The 18,995-nt window shown below is 41.2% G+C and overlaps 1 protein-coding gene across 4 annotated transcripts in view; it reads left to right on the forward strand.

Moving 5' to 3' along the window:
- Positions 1 to 18,565, forward strand: part of akap12b (A kinase (PRKA) anchor protein 12b) — a 46,010-nt gene extending 27,445 nt beyond the window's left edge. Inside the window, exons 3-5 of one of the 4 annotated variants that reach the window (XM_044168445.1) lie at positions 10,922 to 14,459; positions 14,508 to 15,187; positions 16,154 to 18,565. In XM_044168445.1, coding sequence (XP_044024380.1) covers positions 10,922 to 14,459; positions 14,508 to 15,183 — 4,214 coding nt within the window. In that variant the 3' untranslated portion in view covers positions 15,184 to 15,187; positions 16,154 to 18,565. Of the gene's footprint in view, positions 1 to 6,412; positions 6,703 to 10,921; positions 15,188 to 16,153 lie in introns of those variants that run through there. The other 3 variants (XM_044168444.1, XM_044168446.1, XM_044168443.1) reach the window with 3 other exon arrangements.
- The last annotated feature ends 430 nt before the right edge of the window (positions 18,566 to 18,995 follow it).

Genomic DNA, 18,995 nt, shown 5'->3' on the forward strand with positions numbered 1-18,995 from the left:
GATTTTTCAAATGCTGTTGGTCCCAGATGCATCATGGATTGTCAGAAATGATTCACTAGTCTCTTTGTGCAACATTTTTATTTCTTTTTTGTTTGCAGGTGTTAACTTTTGTGAGGTGAACTGCAGTCTGTGTGTACTGTAGGTGTGTGTGTATTTGTGTGTGTGGCCATGATTTCATTCCAGGATGGACTTACTGAGGCTCGGCTCTGGGGACAGACATAGTCGTGTTGCCAAAACGTTCATCATGCCTGTGGAAGGGACCTCTCCCTTCACTTAAGCTCTGTCTCATCTCTGCTTCACGTAGTACAGTTGTCATAACACAATCCAGCCACTGGATCGTTCTTTTTGGATTCTCGCCCATATTCCTTTGACATTCCAACTGACAATACTCATTACAGGCAACGTTTTCTATTAAGATGTTCTTGTGCATCTTTTTCTACTGTACTCACACTAGGAGGAATTATTTTGTCCATGGTTTGTACTGCTTTTGCAAGACTTCAGAATCATTTCTTCTCATCAGAGAAAGGAAGTGATCCCAGAGGAAAGTGTCTGGGAGGTAGAGTTTTAGATTGGAGTGCTTGACAGGCCCTCAGCCCCTCAAGATCCATCATTGTCCAGTCACTAGTTCAATTATGTTCATCTGTGCAGCATGTTTTATTTAGTCATTTGTTATAATGTGGGTGCTTTCAGGATACACCTCAGGGCAAGAGAGGATCTAAGTCTATTAGAAAGCTGCCATTTTTCAACTGCTGTCTCAGCCTCTAAACTGATCAGACAGAAGGCTTTCTTTTTTCCAGAAGCAACCTCAACAACGTTTTAGCTATTTAGATTAAGCTTGATTAAGTTCTGACTGACTGACATCAGCAATAACCAGATCAGCAGTCGGCAAGCTAATCAAAAATCTGAGGGGGACATGAACGTGGGTACCAAATTTTATAGCAATACATCCAAAAGTTGTTGAGACATTTAATTAAAAACCACAAACGTCAACCTCATGATGGCACCAGAGGAAAAGTCAGGGGATCACCAAAAGTCATTAGGATTCATCCTCTGAGGAGCATGAAGGTCTGTATGGCAATCCATCCATTAGTCGATATTTCACTCTGGACCAAAGTGATGGACAGACTAACTGAGGTTGGCATCCCTGAAAATCTTTGAGTAAAAGGGTCCAGGCAGAATGAATATAGATTAGCTCACTTGAAGTAACAAAGGTATTTAGTTACATGCAGAAAATGACAAGAGTTAGCAATACCTCAATTTAACATCATTCCCAGACTAACTGATGATACCTGTAGATGTTGCTAATTTTTGCTGTTAAGACCAGTTTTGTTTGCACAATAAATAACTCTGCCTCAGAGGTTACTTTTAACTGGGATCCTCCTCAATCCCAAACCTCCCCCAGGCACATGGATGATTGAGAGAATGGACCAGGAATGTAACTGACCCCTCCTTCTCCTCCTTCTTTAATAGCATTATGGCCCTTGTTACAATGCAACAGTATCCATACACTATAATAAGTGATTTTTACCTTGCAATTAATGATAAAATCTTCTTTAAATAAGTGCCAAGAATGTGTCAGTGAGGTGAGGTTTTTCACTTGTCTTCGGTGCAAGAATTAAGCGTAATCTTCTGGCGCTGGATACTTGATACTTAAGCGATCTGCCTTGTTCCACCTTGTCTTAAGTTACCGACATTTGTTTCTAGAAAAGTCCCAAAACAAGTAAAATTGTTGTGGAAACAAGTGGAATTACTCACTCCATTGGCCATTTTGAAAATTTTGATTTAAGCACTCAGTTGAGATTAAATTACTTGTTAAGATGAACAATTTTTGAGTGTAGATCAAGGACAAGTTAGTGGATCTCTGCCAAATCCTAATGTTAAGCAGAACCATGCATGAGACTGAGGTAAGGAAAATGAATAAGCAGCCAGGAAGAGCATGAAGGATAAGAGCAATTGTGAAGAACATTTTTGTTCTTCATAATTGCTCATTTTTGTTTAGTTCTCATGAAATACAGCTGGGTAGGGAGTGGGAACCCTCTTGGCTCAAAGATGAGATGAGCCAGTTTTTGGGTTGAGCAAGATTTTTTACCAGCCTCTCTCTACTATTTGGTACAAAGCCTCCACCTATACTGTCTTTGAATACACATAATCATTTGAAACACAAATTTCTGTGGATCAAAACACACAACAAAGACTACATCCTTGTTGAACCGACAAGCTGATAAGTCCTTTTCATTCATCTCTTTACTGTTACACTTGTTTGTAAATGTGGACCAAGGTCTTTTCAAGCTCCAGAAGAGGTTTCTTTAGATCTCCACTTCCCCATTTTTACAATTCAGTCTGTACTGGAAGGCAAGATGATGCATAACAACAACTGGAATGCCAAATTGCTGATGCAGATATTTCAGGAATGTATAACAGATGGCAAAGACTGGCTAAACATACCCCTCAGGAAGAAATGCTGCTCTTCAGCCAAATTTAAAAGCACAGTTTTTGTTGTAGGTGGTTTGACTTTAACTGGATCGCTAGGAAGACCAACAGTAACAGAAGCCCACATACTTGATCTCAAATTTAATTGTTTCCAATTGTGTGCAAGATAATATTGATTTTATGGAACCAACACCTTCTCTCTCAATGCTGAAAGCTGTAAACAACTCCATTGTTTTACAGCAAAAATAAACAAAAGATGGTCACGAAATACTCAAATCTGAGACGTCACTGCTACAGTGTTCATCTCATCACGCTATATCACGTAATGTACAGACATAATATCAGCATGAAAAGGCGGAAAGGTTTACTGTGCAGAGTACAGAATGAAATGTAACTCGAGGAAATGGGCAAAAGGAAGCGGAAACAGTGATGTCAAGAAATGACTGTTTCCTGTCCGACATTCTTATCCATCCCTCCGGCTCACTCAAAAACAGGAGGAGGGGTGGGATGGGGGCTCAAGAGGATAGAAGACAGAGGGGAAAGTGGTAGAGAGGGAGAAGGATTAAAGAGGACTGGAGTGAAGATTCAGGAGATAAAAACAATGGTGTGAAAGGAGCAAAACAGAATTTAAAAATGCAGAAGAAAGGAGAGGTACTGGGTGAAAAATCTCTCTGATAGCGGGCAGTTTCACACACTCACGGCCCTCATTTCCCTTTCCTCCAATTATTTCAACATCATCTTATCCAGTTTTTGGAAGAGTAGGAGGCGTTTTCTTCTGTGCTGTCCGATGATGTCATTCGCTTCTTTACAGGCAACAAAAAGCCCATCCACCCAGCACCCCAACCCCCCACCCGCCAGACCATTCAAGACACCTCCTCAAACATTCCTGAACTCAGGCACGTTTTCTGATTTATCGAGATATGTGGGGCGTCACCCCCCTAGACTTGGCCCTGTGTTATCCTGACTTAACTGCAGTTTAAACACAAAATACACTGCCATTCATTTAGTGTTGTGATGGCAGCCTATTTTAATTAAATTAGGATTTATGTAATGAAAGTACAAGAAGGGGAAAAACAAGTATTTAAAGTGACCCGTTGATATACTGTTTTCCCCTTTCATTTTCCTGTAAGTAGCATTAAGGTTGTTGAAATAATTTTATTCCACTCTGTCTGACAGTATCATATACAATTTCTGTATCAGCTCTTAACTGAAGCAATATGATGTTTACACTGAGTGAAATATTCAAACCAAAGACTTTTATATGGCTGCACCATTCCATCAAATGGACATGGTCCAGATGTCTTGTGCATAATTTTATACACATTTCCAAAGTTTAGCCTGACATATTTGGGATCTTTGGAAACTCTGGGATAGTCAATTAATCGTTGTAGTCGACTGACAGAAACCACAATGACAACTACTTCAGTAATCGATAAATTGTTTAAGTAATTTTTTAAGGCAAAAATGGCAAAAATTCAGAGGTTCCAGCTACTCAAATATGAATATTTTATGGCTTTCTTAGTCTCCTATGATAGTAAACTTGAATGTCTTACATTTTAAAATGTCACAATGGGCACTGTGGACCTGTGATGGGTGTTTCTCGCTATTTGCTAACATTCTACTGACCAAATGATTGATCTAAAAAATAATCAATAATGAAAATAATCTTTAGTTGCAGCCCTGCTCGAATTTAGAATAAAGGTATGTGATTTTGAACAATGTTTGGCTGCAGACCATTAGTTTGTAATGGCCAGGCCACGGCAGGTTTGTAGGGTGGTAAATGGCACTGAGACCAAAAAAGGTTAAGCGAGAAGCAAAACATTTATGTGAAATTAGAGAATTACAATTTATTTAGTCTTCTTTACGTCGTAGTAATGAAGGAATATGTCATCCAGTGTGAAGATGTGGCTCTTTTATATGTTTTTGGATAATAATGGTATCCAATGGTCAATGGCATGTCGGCGTAAGTGATATGACACTCTTGTTAGCAGGATCAATTCAGAGCTGGTTATTGTCTTCTTGTAGGATTTGTTGATAATTATTTAAAAAAACATTTTTTTTAATTCCAGCCTGTAAATCCAGGATGAGCCATATGGATTCTTTACGACAGCATTTCCCATACAGCTCTGTGTAGCCTGAAGCTGTGCCTACATTAAAATCTTTCAGGATGTATGGAAGTCCAGGAATGTGACTGATGTGAGTGAGTCATATGAAGGAAATGTGGGCCGACCCAACAGAGGTACTCTCATCAACTCTAAATTCCCTTTGGTCTGACTCACTGTCCACTCAGCATAATATACAGTACTGTCATAGTGGTCATTATGTAGTATAGTACAGCTAGTGAAATATCTACCAGATGAGTCACTGCAGTAACAGAAAGCCTCGCTGATGTGTCAGAATCTTTCTTAGAAAATGACTGTGATCAAATGGATGGGTCTTTCATGATATACCCATAGGATTGCACTCTTAAATTGCTGCTACCTATTAATGCACGGATGGAATTAAATTATATACTTAGACCTAAAACGTGTAACTAAATTACTAAGAATAGAGAAAAGAGCAGAAATGCCAGCCATGCACAGCCTAAATTCTCTTTGCAAAAGAAAAGCAAGCGTTTATTTGTAATATTATAAAGATTCTTTTTATTATCCCCCCCTCAACTCCTCTTTTCTCACTCATGCTAGCTCTGATAAAACCATGAAGCCTTCCATTCATGGGCATAGATCTTGGTATTCACGGTTCTCTCAATTCAATGGATCTCACTGGAACTTACAGGAAGTGGTGTTGGATAAAGAGAAAATATGATTTGTTTCACCCGCATTTTGCCCGCGAGCTTTTCTTGGTTGTCTTGTTGTGACCTGATTTGATTTTAAGTTTGTTTGCACCTTACATTTTGGAGCTGACACTTTGCTTGATTATTGCAGCTAAGCTTGTTGTCAATAAATTGCCCACAGTGTGTATACTGTGCCCACATTTAAAAGCATGCACATACACACATTGGGTGAGTGGGGCTTTCAGACGGTACTTGATTACCACTGTTGTCACCCATTTGGGAGTCTTCTAGATGGAATTCACACATTCCTCTGGGACAATGCTGAAGTGTGACAGATCTGATTATGCTGGTATTTACCTGAGGATTTATCTGCATTCCTTCTAGTCTCCCTCCCCCCATCAGACAAAAGCTGAATTAAATGTCCCTGTATTGGAGTAATTGAGAGGGGCCTATTAACATTCACAGGGGTGCAAGCGGCATCTCAATGGCACCCCCGTTCATGGTTTGGGTTAAGGCACTTGGTATGAACGTGATGAGTGTACAGTCATCAAAGTTATCAATTACTATTACAGTTACTATTTTATCAATTTTGATGTAAAGAATTGGGATTGGGAACCCCAAATAGGATGAAAAAACAACCCGTTCCAATGAGGAATAAATGAGAAGTTATGTAAGAGTGTTGTGTTAAAGTAAAATCCTGAAATTCCTTCTTGTTTTCCTCTGTCAACATTCCTACATGACTAGTGACAAGAGCCATGAGATACAGGGGAGAGCCTGCTTGCCTCCTGAAAGTGGGGAGAGCAGGTGTGGTGGGTGCTTAAGTTGATATTTTAAAAAATCTGTGAGAAGCTGCCTTTTGAGGACACACATGGGTATTAGGGTCAGAGAAGGCGACTCTAGCACTTACCCTACCCCCTTCAATGAAACAATGTGTATGAGTTTGTGTTTATGAAATAGGGGGATAAATTTAGGGAGGGGGTTAAATGGAGTCTGAACATCTACAATAGTTGCTGTTTTTTTGGAGGGGTGGGTAATAAATGCTTCCTTGAGCTACAGTCATCCCGGGTAGATGGTGAGGTCTGAGGGAGGGTGAGTGGAGGGGGGGGCTCATTCAGAACAGCTGAAGAAAGGAGAGGGAGGTGGGAGGAAGAGGGAGGCAGGGGTGGTCCTAACATGACATGTGTGTCAGTCTGTTGAAATGTGTGTGTAGCCCTCTTTTCTGTTCATACTGGCTGAGAAGTTCTGGAAGAAAGAGAGACACTGCTTCTGCCCTCAGACTGAGTTTACTAGTTAAGACAGAGCCAACTCAAAGAAGAATATCTTATAGATTTTACTGAGTGTGCAGAGAAGTGAAGGAGAACAATAGAGTGACCAAATAGACAATTTCTTTAAATATTTTTTTAATCATTAAAATTTTGTGGTATCTTTTTTATTTTTATAATTTTTTGGAGAAAGGATTTTTGGACTGTTACCAATGCTTGGAACAATAACTCTAACAGGTAAGAACAATGATTCAATAAGGTCTCATGTATTACATTTTAACAATTTAGAGTTCTCTTCAACTTTGCTAAAAATTTGTGACTGCTTTACTGTAAAACTGTAAGTAAAATATAATATGCAAAATATAACTTGTTAAGTTGAAACTTTGGATAATATTTGTTAGTTTTTAGTCATTTATTTAGGATATGTCTAAAACCCAAATCAGTGGCAGTATAGCCGAAGGCATTGTTGTCCTGAGGGTGTGGTTAGTTTTGCATTGTGGTTTGTAGATGTCCCGGCACCGGCGCGTTGGAGATGGCTTTGCTTTGGCCACTGCAGAGCCTCATTGTGTAGAAAGTAAAATAGTGTTTGCTGTGGTTTTCTTATTTCATTAACTTATATTTGTTTATGAGCTTGAATTTAAAAGTGTATCATCAAGTGTTCAATCATCATTCTTGTGCATCACCACTGGCTTTACAGAATGTGTATAAGTCCTACAAAGCATCCCCCTTTCTACTGCACAGATACCATTCACAGTGCTGTAACTATCGTCTCTGTTCAAACCCAATGCTGAGAGCCCTGAACTCTGAAGTATACATCCTATACTACTGCCAAACTTCTTGGTGGGGAAAGTATTTCACACAATGACAGCTGCCAGATAGAAATATATGATGATGCACTCATAAAAATATTTTCAATGCCTGCTTTTAGCTCATGTCACCAACCAAGCCAGTTCTGTGTGTCCCGTCATGTGAAGTATTTCATTAGATTAGAGTGGGATCCTAATTCCCAGTGGTGTTATTCAGTTTAGCCGCAGATGATAGGGAGGGACGAGAAAGGGGCGTATGGAATTAATTACATGCCAAAACTGATTCTTCTTTGGGCCTTATAACTGGGAGTGATGGTTCAAATGGAGCAGGTCTGCAACATTTTGCTTCATGGTGACCTCGGGTTTTGGTTTCCGCATTTACATGGAATACCAAAGCACTGATATTAATAGATAATGTTCTCTATATTTTGCTGTGGGCAAATAACAACATACAGTCACATCAGACTTTGACTTGATGTTAATAAGATAAAGGCAAGGCAAATAGTGCAACAGTGGTTGTTGTTGATGTGTAGGGTCCCCTGGAGCCACTTTGACCACACCTTTGATACAGAGAGGGGGCACTAACAAGGGTCTGTTGGGGGAAGGTGTGGGGGTGTCTCCTTGCCCTCTTTTTAACTGACTTCATTGTTTAAAGGGCTTCTGCTCCAGAAAAATTAATTACAACAAGGATTTGCATATATTGCGTGTCTCAAAAGAATAGCTGCCACTCAGCTTCTCAACTGCCCCCTCAGCCCCCTTCAACAACACACAAACCCACACGAGTGCTGAAACAACCACAACAGTAACATTATCTGATCTCGCTGGAGACTGGAGTAGATTTACAACAATTGTTTTTTGGCTGCAGCAATTATATTTAAAATGAGAGCATTGCCTTACCACATGCTCACACATAAACAAAGCCTGTCTCCAGCACAGCAGAAGCATTTCAACTATACTATAACTAATGTGTGAGTCTGAGATATGTAACACCCTCTAAAGTGAGTTAGGGCTTCGGCCTCAGGGCAGACCACCCCCACCCCAACCCCATCCCTTCATCTCTTAACTGTCCCCTCCTCACCCCCTGTAGCCTCACCCCTCACACTCACATTCTTTCTGTTACAGTCATTATTCAAAACACCCTCTTCCACTACACATTAACTCCCCCTCCAAACCAACTCAATCTAGGGATGTTAACAGTTGTGTGCCTGTAAAGAAAATGTTGGGCCGGAAAACAAAGATCAAAAAGACGAGAGAGATGCCAGTAGTCTGTTAAATCAACATGACTCCTGTTTTATTATACATGTAGACACACATGGTCTCGTCTGGCTTACTGACAGCCTGACCCCTCCTACACATACACACACACACACAAACAGAGTTCTTCATTGAAAAACTCCACCGGAAATTCATTGAAAACAGCTTAGAGGAAGTGGTGTAATTATGTACACTAACAGGGATGTGCCATTAAGGCATAGTTGAGCTGAATTTGTGTTTGTACTCAGGTTTCATATTAGATGAATATAGCACAGACTAGTTTTTATGTGATGTTTGACTTGCTTGCTTAACAGCTGTGTGATTAGACAAGTACCCTGAAAATTACACCTATGTGAGAGATAGCCACTGCCATGTGAAACTGATGTATTTTATAAATCACCCAGGTCTTTCTTTATTCGTGTTTACATCAGTTTGGTAAAGTCAGACTTTGGTAAAGTGTCACAACTTCCTCCAAGCTGCAGTGTGTCTTGATAATAGAAAAGTTGACCACCCCCTTCCTTTATTTTTGGAGGCCAGAGAGGGTTAGAAGGCTATTGTGTTTGCATGAGTGTGTGCCTTGGGAAGGGGGTGGGTTCCCATCCATCCTGCTGTGGTGGAATTTGGGTCAAGGGGATTGGGACTTATTTTAAGGAGGGGTAGTAGTAGTGGCCTGTATTGTTTGGTTTGAATCCTACATGGGCACAATCGAGATGCAGTTTAACTGGAAAACAAATAAACATTCTTGAAGTCCCCCTGCATTTAAATTCGGATTATGTTTAGAGCATCCTAAAATATTTCCCCATACATAGAGTGAACAGCATAGCTCACATTCCTCTCAAGTCAAATCTATACATAAGATATGGGCGTGTCCTCACTAACAACATTAGTGTATGAAAGCACTTATTTTTATCATACAAATTTAGTGTGAAATGATGCAGTGTTTGGATAAAGAGTTTACCTAATTTATTCTATTGGTCAGGTAAACTATTAAATAAAGGTTTTTCTATTTTAAAGCTAAAATATTCTAGGAATGCAGTGCTACTAAGTGAAGTTTCATGCCTATAATTTTGCTAAAGGATGTGGACAGATGTGGGCGCAAAGTTTTACATTTTTGCGTGAGACAACACAGTCAACACAGTCATCTTTCACAGATATAGAGATTTATTTACAAACTGAATCCAGTTTTCATAGTAGATAACAGAATGAAAATGGGAATTGGGATTAAATACCTTGGGTTTTTTTTACATTTTCCTCTTACATTTTTGTGCATTAGTTTTGAATTAAAAATTGAATTGTGCATTAATTTAATAGTTTACAGCTTTACAATATTTTAATATGTGCTTCTGCTAGTAGACAGGCACAGAGAAAGAGGTAGTTCCCACAGTAGTTCCTACAGTGTGCATGGTTTTGGGGAGTGTATATGCTTTTTTGTGTTTCCCAGTGTGTGTAACCAGGTAAGCTGATAGCTAGACATTAAAAGTCTTGGGAATTTGTTTTGACAGTCCAGGGGTATAAGATGTGAGGCTTTCCAGACTAGTAATATCTGAGGAGAAAGGCAGAGGAAAAAAAAAAGCTTCAGACACTGGCAGGTCATCATTCCCCTACGCCTTCCTCTGTCAAAACACAGACAGACATGGCAGGCAGACATTGTGTGTATGTGTTGCATGTGTGTATTTGCCTGTTATCTCAGCTGCTAATATGTCATTTGTCTTACATTTGTATAACTACCAGGGAATAACTCACAATAATGGAATAAGTGATCCCGCTTGACCATCTAAAGAAAGTAGAAGTAGTTCACACAATGTTGCATTGCGAGGTTGTGTTATGAATCTACTCACATTGTGTTTTGGGACAATAATCCACAAATTGCCAATAGCACTAATGTCATTGTGCAACATTTTCTATGAAGCTCCCTTTGGGGACTATTGTTTTATTTGTATCAGTGCCTAAACTTTTATTTCTTTGGCGTGTTTACGTAGCACAGGATTAGCTGGACAAAATTGCAATCTGATTGCAATTAAGTAGTCATATGCTTGATAAAATCAACTCAGGGGGTCGGGATCTCAGCAAATACTTTCTGCACAACGTTATGATTATCTGCAGATGGCAATGGCACTTTAATCAATGATATAAAACACTCACGAACTCTCCTAAGAGTAATGACATAGAGTGTTTTTTTGAAAACAGAGTGATTTATGCTGCCTGGGCCAGTGATTTGATTTCTTCATCATTAATTGTAGCTCTGGTCAAATCACTTTTATATGAATATCATGGTTATAGCATTAGTGATCTTTCTGTAGCACAGTAGGAGCTGTAGAAGGAATTAGTAAAACTGAAGTGAAAAAACTGATCAATACCTGATGAACTGAAAGCTCTTTCTTTTCTTGTCATTTCAGTTGGCCAGCCAGATGGTGTGTCTGTGGCTCAGAAAGAGGAGGCTCCTGAGACTATGGACACCATCCAGGATGAAGTGGCTCCTCAAGTGAACGGCGAAAAAATGGAGAAAGAGTCTCCTGATGCCAATGACATCTCTGCTATTGAGGAGAAAGCAGCAGAGGAGAAACCTGATGACGCCAGTGAAGTTGGCTTCAAGAAGATCTTCCGCTTTGTAGGCTTTAAGTTCACACTGAAGAAGGACAAAAGTGAAGAAAAAGACCCAGTGAAACTACTGACAGTCAAAGAAAAAGAAGGAGAGGAGGTTAGTGGGACTGATGAACCTACAAAGGAGGAGGAGGCTGCCACTGCTGAGGAGAAGAGCAAGGCTGAAGAAAAGGATGCTGATATAGAGGCATCTACTGCTGAGGCCGAAGTCATTAAAGATAGTGACAAAGCTGAAACCACTGATGCCCCAGCTGAAGGCACTGCTGCTGAAGCTACTGATGAAGCAGCCAAGGAGGAAGGAGCTGAGAAGGAAGGAGAGACCACTCCGCCATCCCAGGAGACCACCCTGTCCCCCTTCAGGAAACTCTTCAGTGGAGGACTCTTCTCTAACCTGAGAAAGAAAGCCAGCATCAAGAAGACAAAAGAGGAGGAAGACAAGGAGGCAGCTGTTGAGGAGGAGACAGCTAAGACAGAAGAAACTGCTGCTGCTGTGGAAGAAAATGAGAAGAATGAGGTGGACCAAGAAACCCAGGGAGTGGAACCAGCAACTCCTGAGGAAGAAAAAAGAGAGCCCAAGGAGGAGGCCCCAGCTACTCCAGAGGAAGCCAAATCAGAGACTACCCCAGAGCCTGAGGATACTGTTGAAACCCCTGCTCCTGCTGCAATTACTACTGATGAGACCAAACAAGAAGAGGAAAAGGCTGAACTTAATGCAGAAGAGCAGAAGGGTCCAGCAGAGGTGACTTCTGAGGCTGAGCTGCTATCCTCACAGGAGAAGGCAAAGTCCCAGGGAAGCCCCCTAAAAAAGCTTTTCACTGGTGCTGGTTTGATGAAGCTCTCAACTAAGAAACAGAAGACCAAGAAAGATACTGAGATCAAGTTCACTGAGTCTGGGGAGCAGGCGGCTGAGCAGCTTCAATCCTCTACTGAGTCAGCAGAGGCTCCAAAAGCTGACAGTGGGCCTTCATCTCCCGAGGAGTCAGAAGAGCATGTTATTGCTGTGGAGGTGACCCAGAATGAGTCAAGCCAAGAGACTGAAGGTGAAATTGCCTCTGATGGAGAGAAGAAAAAAGAGGGCATCATTGCCTGGTCCTCCTTCAAGAAACTAGTAACACCTAAGAAGCGTGTGAAAAGGTCTTCTGAGAGCGAAGATGAAGCCACAAGTGAGAAGCCAGCAAAGTCAGCCACCCTGTCCTCTTCTGAGAGTGCCACATTAGCAGATAAGAGTGTTGAGGAGGAGGCTAAGGAGGATAAGCCAAATGAGGAAGAGCCAAAGACTGAAAACAATGAGAAACTGGTCAGCAGCACTGAGGAGCCCAAAAAGAAAATGGACACCTCTGTCTCCTGGGAGGCTCTAATGTGTATGGGTGGACCCAAAAAGAGGACTAGAAGGACCTCTGATTCTGACGATGAGGAGACCAAGATTGAAGAGGTATTGCCTGCAGCAGCAGTAGAGGGGGAGCAGGAGGGCAAAACTGAGGCTGCCATTGTCACTTCCCAAAACACAGAGAGTGAAGGTGAAGTTGTTTCATCCCCTGAACCTTTAAGCAGCCCCCCTGAGAGAGAGTCTGCCTGGGACACACTGAAACGTATAGTTATGTCAAAGAATAAGACCAAAGAGGAAAAGCAAGAGGAGACTGCAGAACAAGTCCAGTCAGACAGTGAAGCACCAAAAGATGAGTCATCATTCTCTTTGAAGAAGTTCTTGCCTGGACGCAGAAAGAAGAAGGCTGAAAAACAAGCCTCCACTGAACAGGGCTCAGGTGAGGAGGACACTGACACCCCAGCTGTGGTTCCTCTTTCAGAGTATGATGACCAAGTTGAAGCTGAACAAGAAGCACCAGCAGAACCGGCTGCAGTCCAGATTAAAGTGTCCGCTGAAGATAGATCCCCTTCATGGATCCCAGCCATTGTCGAAGACACTGATGATAAGCATGATGAGCTGAGTGACATTCCAGAGGAGGCTGAGAATGCTGCCACACCAAAGTCTGTTGACACTGACGTTGCAGAGGATGAAACTGAGGACGAGGCTACTCCGCTCCCTAAAGCTCTAGGGCGCAGACTGTCCACAGCTGAGGTAAAGCCTGTCTCTCCAGCTCCAGCTGCTGAAATCACTCCTGTTCCTCAGGGACCCAAGCTGGAGAGCGCAGATAAGGTCCTGGTGGGCATAGAGGCACAAATCAGTGAAATTCCACCCAAGACATCTGTGACTGCTGAAGATGTACCAATAAAGTCAGCTTTTGAAAAAACAGAGTATGAACCACCAACTGAGAATGCAGAGTCCAAGACAAATACCATCCTGGAACCACACACTCATGACAAGGCCACAGCTATCTGCACTGGCCTAGGAACCAAGGAGATTGCCAAAGTAGCTCTCGAGAAACCTGTAATGCCCATTATAGAGTGTGTGGCTGTGATCCATGATGTTCTAAGCACAGAGGTGTCAAAGGAAGAGAAGCCAGAAAGTACAGAGGAAACCACGGTTATAGAAGATGCAGTGCTCAGGGCCCAAGTGCACCAAGTAGAAACCACCAAGCTTGAGCGACTTGTTGAAAATTCACTGAGTGAAGTAGACATTCAAGCAGCCAATAAGAGCTATGAACCTGAGATTGAGATGGTTGGAATTGTTAGCACTGTTGCAGAGGAGTCTGAAGTCATTCAGTCTACCACCATGAGCGAGAACTCTCCTAAAGCTGTTGTAGTCAATTCCATTTCACCAACACTTGAAACAGCTGTTTGCACCCAGAGCGTAGAAGTCACTGAGCCAACTGTAGAAACCAAGGAAGCGAAAATGGACGTGGAGCAGCTTGCCGCCAGTGAAGAAAATATCATTGTTAAAGAGGTAGTTCAGTGTGTGACAGAAGAGATATCATCCACCATCACAAAGGAGACTCAGCCAGCTACCCCTGTATTTGTACCAAGTGAGGAGGAGGTTGCTGTTATCACCAAAACAGTAGTCCTCGTGGCCCCGATCAGTGTGCAGTCTGACCAAGTGGCAACAAATGCATCATTGTCCGAGCCAGTCAGCGATGAACCAACCCAGGTGCAGGAAACCAAGGAGGAGGGTACAGTTGTAGATACTACCGGTCAAACAGCAGAGTCGGAGATCTGTGCAGTCATTGAGCAGGCCACTGAAATTGAGGCTCAGAGCATGGTCATTGCCCAGGCTGTCATTCAGGATGCCATGGATAAAGTTTCAGAAGACGCGCCTAAACCCAAAAAGCCCACCACCCCAACAGACACCATCCCAGAAGCAGTCCAGGCTGTAGCAACAACAGAGAAAGAGATTGAGATCACAACAGAGACCCATATTATCACTGCTGCCCCCGTTGCTGTCTGTGAAAAACCAGCACCAAAGTCACCTCAGCCACTCTGTGTTGCCATGGAGGTCATTGACACAATCCCAGTTGAGGTTATACAGAGCCTTGATGCCTCTGTAGAGGAGGAGAAGAAACTAGAAAAAGGGCTGAAGAAAGCTGAGGAGGTAAAAGTAAGTGAAGAAACTGTCATAGTGGAAGAGGTGGTGGAGATAAAGGCAGAGAGTCAGACAGGTGAAGAGCTTGAACAGGTCAAAGAGGAACAGAGCAAAGAAGACACAGAGGTTCAGGAATCAGATGTAAAAGAAGCAGCTGAGGAAGTGAAACCACAATTAGAGGAAGCAAAGTCAGAGGAGACTTCAGAGGAGAACAAAGAGAAAGTGCTTGAGATTCACATGCCAGTCCAAGTGGTCCTGCAAACAGCGCAGGTGATTGAGGCACCGTCAGTGGAAGAAGAGCCTGTGGTAGAGTTTGACAGCAACGGTCCTGTGGCTGAAGACGTAAAAGCTGAGAGCACTGCAAGTGAAACCAAACTCTCAACACTGACAGAAGAACCTCAAGTGACAGCTTCAGCAGAGCTTTCCCCTCCCAGCCAAGTCACAGAGGCAGCAGCCAGCCAACCAGAGACAGAGAAAACATCGGTAAAGTGTGCAGAAGTGATGGCACAGGTGATTGAGGTGATTGAGGAGGCTGTGAAGGAGATTGAGCCTGTGTCCACAGAGATCACAGCAGCATCATGAGCAGGTGAGACTGATCTTACAACATTTATATACTATAAGTTTGTGAGAAAGTCAAAATGCAGGTAATCAAAAATCTACTTTTAATTTTGATTAAAAGTAGTGTTTTTTAGTATTTCGGTATTGCAATATTAGTGATGGAACAATAAAGAATGAAAAAAGTTAGTTATGTTCAAAATTCCTTTGTTGGCCTATTAAACAATCTTCTCATAAACATCAATGGGCCCTACTTTTATTAGGGAGTAGGGGAGGGGATTTGCCCACTGGCCAGATGAAAAAGCTTTTGTTCAGGCTATGAGTAACCAGGGGACCTTTGATATCAAAGCAGGAATGTCGCCGTTGACCCCTTCTTTGTAGGCCGAGGTCTTAAAGGGAAGTGGTGTGTGAGGGGCAGATGAACTTGTGCTGAAAGACTGATTATGATTCCTCTGCTCCCTCCTCCTGTTTTCCTTCTATCACAGGCTCAGTATGGAGTCAAGAAACCATGTCGGAGTATGCATTTGTTAGATTCGATTACAAAGCCTCAAAGGGCTCAGGTTGTTTTTTTCAGTTGTTTTGACTGAATTATACATACAGGATAGTGCAATTTTAGAGGGGAGAAACTGTTCACTTTCAATTTATTAAGAAGTCATGCAGCTCTGCAGCAAAGGAGAGTTTAGAGAGGAATAGAAATGGGAAAGTATGGAAACAAAAAGCTTGTTGAGTTACAGTAGCTTAATAGCAGCAGTGGTACAGCAGCCCTCTCAAAATAAGTGTCTGCTGAATCATATAAACAAACCTTAAGAGACATAAAAGGACAAATGAAAGAAAGATGCAGGATGGTAAATGATATTCTGGTCCTACAACGTAACATACCAAGGGACAAAGCTGTTTAAAAATGTAATGTCAATCTCAGATGGTTTCTTTTTCCAGAGAATACAAAATGCAGTCTTTTCTTGTTCCTAATATCTGTTTTTGTGCCTCTCCACCACAGCTGAAGATACAAGACTGATGCCTGGGAGACACACTGTCTGGACCAGGAAGTGAGTGATGAGAGCAAGAGAGAGAGAGCGAGAGAGAGAAAGAGGCAGCTCTGTGGTAACACACTGAGACTGGGCTCCGCCCATCCTGCCCAGAGAGACTGAGTGACTGAGCAACTGCTCTGCCATTCTCTCCACTTCCCCTTCCACCTGTACTCCAACCCCATCCTGCAGCCCTGTCACCGCAACGTGACGTCCCACCGCCATATCCTCATCCACTCACCCACTCACTCACTCACTCTCACACACACACTAGAGCATGTCCTATGCCTCAGAAGCATCCCATCTGGCTTGTAATCAGTGTGATGTATGTTCAGTGTCTCAGTGACTTTCCATTGCCCTTGCTGCATAAGACATGAGTCTGCAACCTGGTCGTGTGTATCTGTTCATATGTGTGCGCGTGTGTTTGTATGTGTATAGTAGCGAGAGTGAGATGGTGTCAGAAGGTGAAGAGATGGAGGATTATTATCTTGTATATTGTATTTATATCTGAGTATTCTTTCATTCACCCCTAAGTCTTTATTTTTAAATTTTTTGCCTTATTTTGTTATTGTATGGATATTGTTTATTTTACAATTCCCATATTAAGCTGTGATGCATCATTGATGCAGAGAAACATTTCAAAAGTTTCTAGTAAAATTTACAGTGTATCGCAGCTTTATTAGTCATATTGATTTTTTTCATGACTCTGTAGCAATTATAACTAAACCATGGTACAAGTGTGATTCCACTGACAGTAAGTTTATAACACTGACTGGGGAAAACAACAAGAGGGCAGAGAGTATGGTGACAGCTACCAGAAATGCACCAACATTCTCTTATCACATGTGTTCCCACTCTGCACCCAGGCAAAATACTAAATAAGCATCATGTGGATAAGACAAACAATCACTGCCTGATTTACTGTGAAAAAGACATTGTTACACATTGTTTTATGTAATAATACAATAAAATACTATTATAACACCCTCATTTGATCATGTGGCAGAGGTATTTGGTAAACAGTGACGTGCAAAGGATACATATGCCAATTTTTGACACTGGAAGAGTCATACTGCGTAGACATGTGCATGTAAGAAATACAAAGCATATCATGTTCACAGTGTTTAATGGCCATGTTTTCTGAGTTACTGTGTGACATACTGTATGTATTATTTGTGTGTAGCAGTTTTAACACCTTCCTTACTACACTATATTTATATTTCTTGATGAAAAGACAGTATGTTGACACCCTCTGTTGCCTACAAAAAGTAGTGCACCCTTTAGTCTTCAGTCATTTGTGTCATTTTCACTTTAACTGTATGTTTTAACAAGGGCGATAAAGTTTGAAAACAATCTTAAGTCAGTCCAGTCTTATGGTACCTGCTCCCATGTTGTGTTCTTTACCCAGCATGATAGCTCAAGGTTATTAAACTGGCACCAGGGAGAACGTCGACTCACTGGTTGGGGATTTACAGAGGCACAGACACCGACTGGATAGTACCAGATGTAAAAACAAAAGCTCATTTTATTCTTAATTTAAAAGCCAAATCAAGTTAAGATCAATCAGGGAGTCATGGTCTTTCCATTGCTCACAGGATAAGACATCAGTTGCATCCAATTAAATTCCTAAAGCATCTACTCAGCTACTTTGAGTCATGCATCAAACCTAAGTAATAAGGTCAGGGCTTATTTTGCAAGTTTATTGGCAAAGTGGGAGATTTTTTAGGATGGAGGAATATCTGAAACGTTCCATACAGTTTTGCCACCAAAGCAAAAGTGTGACTATGGGTTACACTGGTATTAGTTTATTTCCTACCAAATTTGGCAAACTTGCACTGTGTCAATCATTCAGATATCTTGAGAATTAACTGTGAGTGCTTCTATAATCTATTGATTTTAATTTGGTGGCTGACACGAGCAGCTCTAGACACTCACATTTCACTCAGCTTTATGACCAAACGAAAGAAAGATCAGGAAGTACAGACCCCTGTTAGGTCACCGCTTCCCTTTACTTTGACTATAGAGGGTGTGTCACATCCATACTTGCTTTATGCAAATCAAAATAAGTGATTTAAAAAATACAGAGTGAACTAAAGACTTTTGCTATAGTTGCCTAATGTAAAGCATTTAGATTGGGTACCCACCCACTTCCCTGTAACACATTTAACTGTGAACCTGTTAACATTTGTACAGATTGTATACTCACTGTATGTACTTAAAAATCATATTGTTGTAATATTAACTAATAACCTGCAGCCATTTAGCATAATATTCATGTAGCATGGTCTTAGTTGTCTTTTATATTTTCCAAACTGTTAATAGTAAGGATACAGAAACTTACTTTCTTTGTCTATATTTCATTCAATAAAGTTAGAGAAAATTGGTGTGCGTTTTGTATTAATCCCTGGACCTTTTAATACATAATCATTCACTACAAAGATATTATTTGCCACTGGAACAAAGCTAAAACTTAACAGCGACCTTTTAAACCTAAATTTATTATATTTGTCAACAGCTTTTACTCCTCTTGTAGAGGCTGCTGTATAAACAGATGATGAATGACAGTAGTAGTAAAACACAGGTGTAATAATATAAAATATGTCTTCATAGCAGAAGTTGTTTATAAATTAAAATGTTAATAAACACTTAAAATGTCCTTTTTATCTGCTTACACTTAATTATAGTGCGTTATAAACATTTATTAAATGTTTATAAAGTGCTTATGAATGCTAAATGGATGAGTGGACAAAAAGAATGAAGAACAGCTCCTGAAGCTGTTTTGTTGAGGTAAAGACAAGACAAAAAGATCCACAC

Source organism: Siniperca chuatsi, linkage group LG16, assembly GCF_020085105.1.
Source record: "Siniperca chuatsi isolate FFG_IHB_CAS linkage group LG16, ASM2008510v1, whole genome shotgun sequence".
In the NCBI taxonomy this organism is placed as follows: domain Eukaryota; kingdom Metazoa; phylum Chordata; class Actinopteri; order Centrarchiformes; family Sinipercidae; genus Siniperca; species Siniperca chuatsi.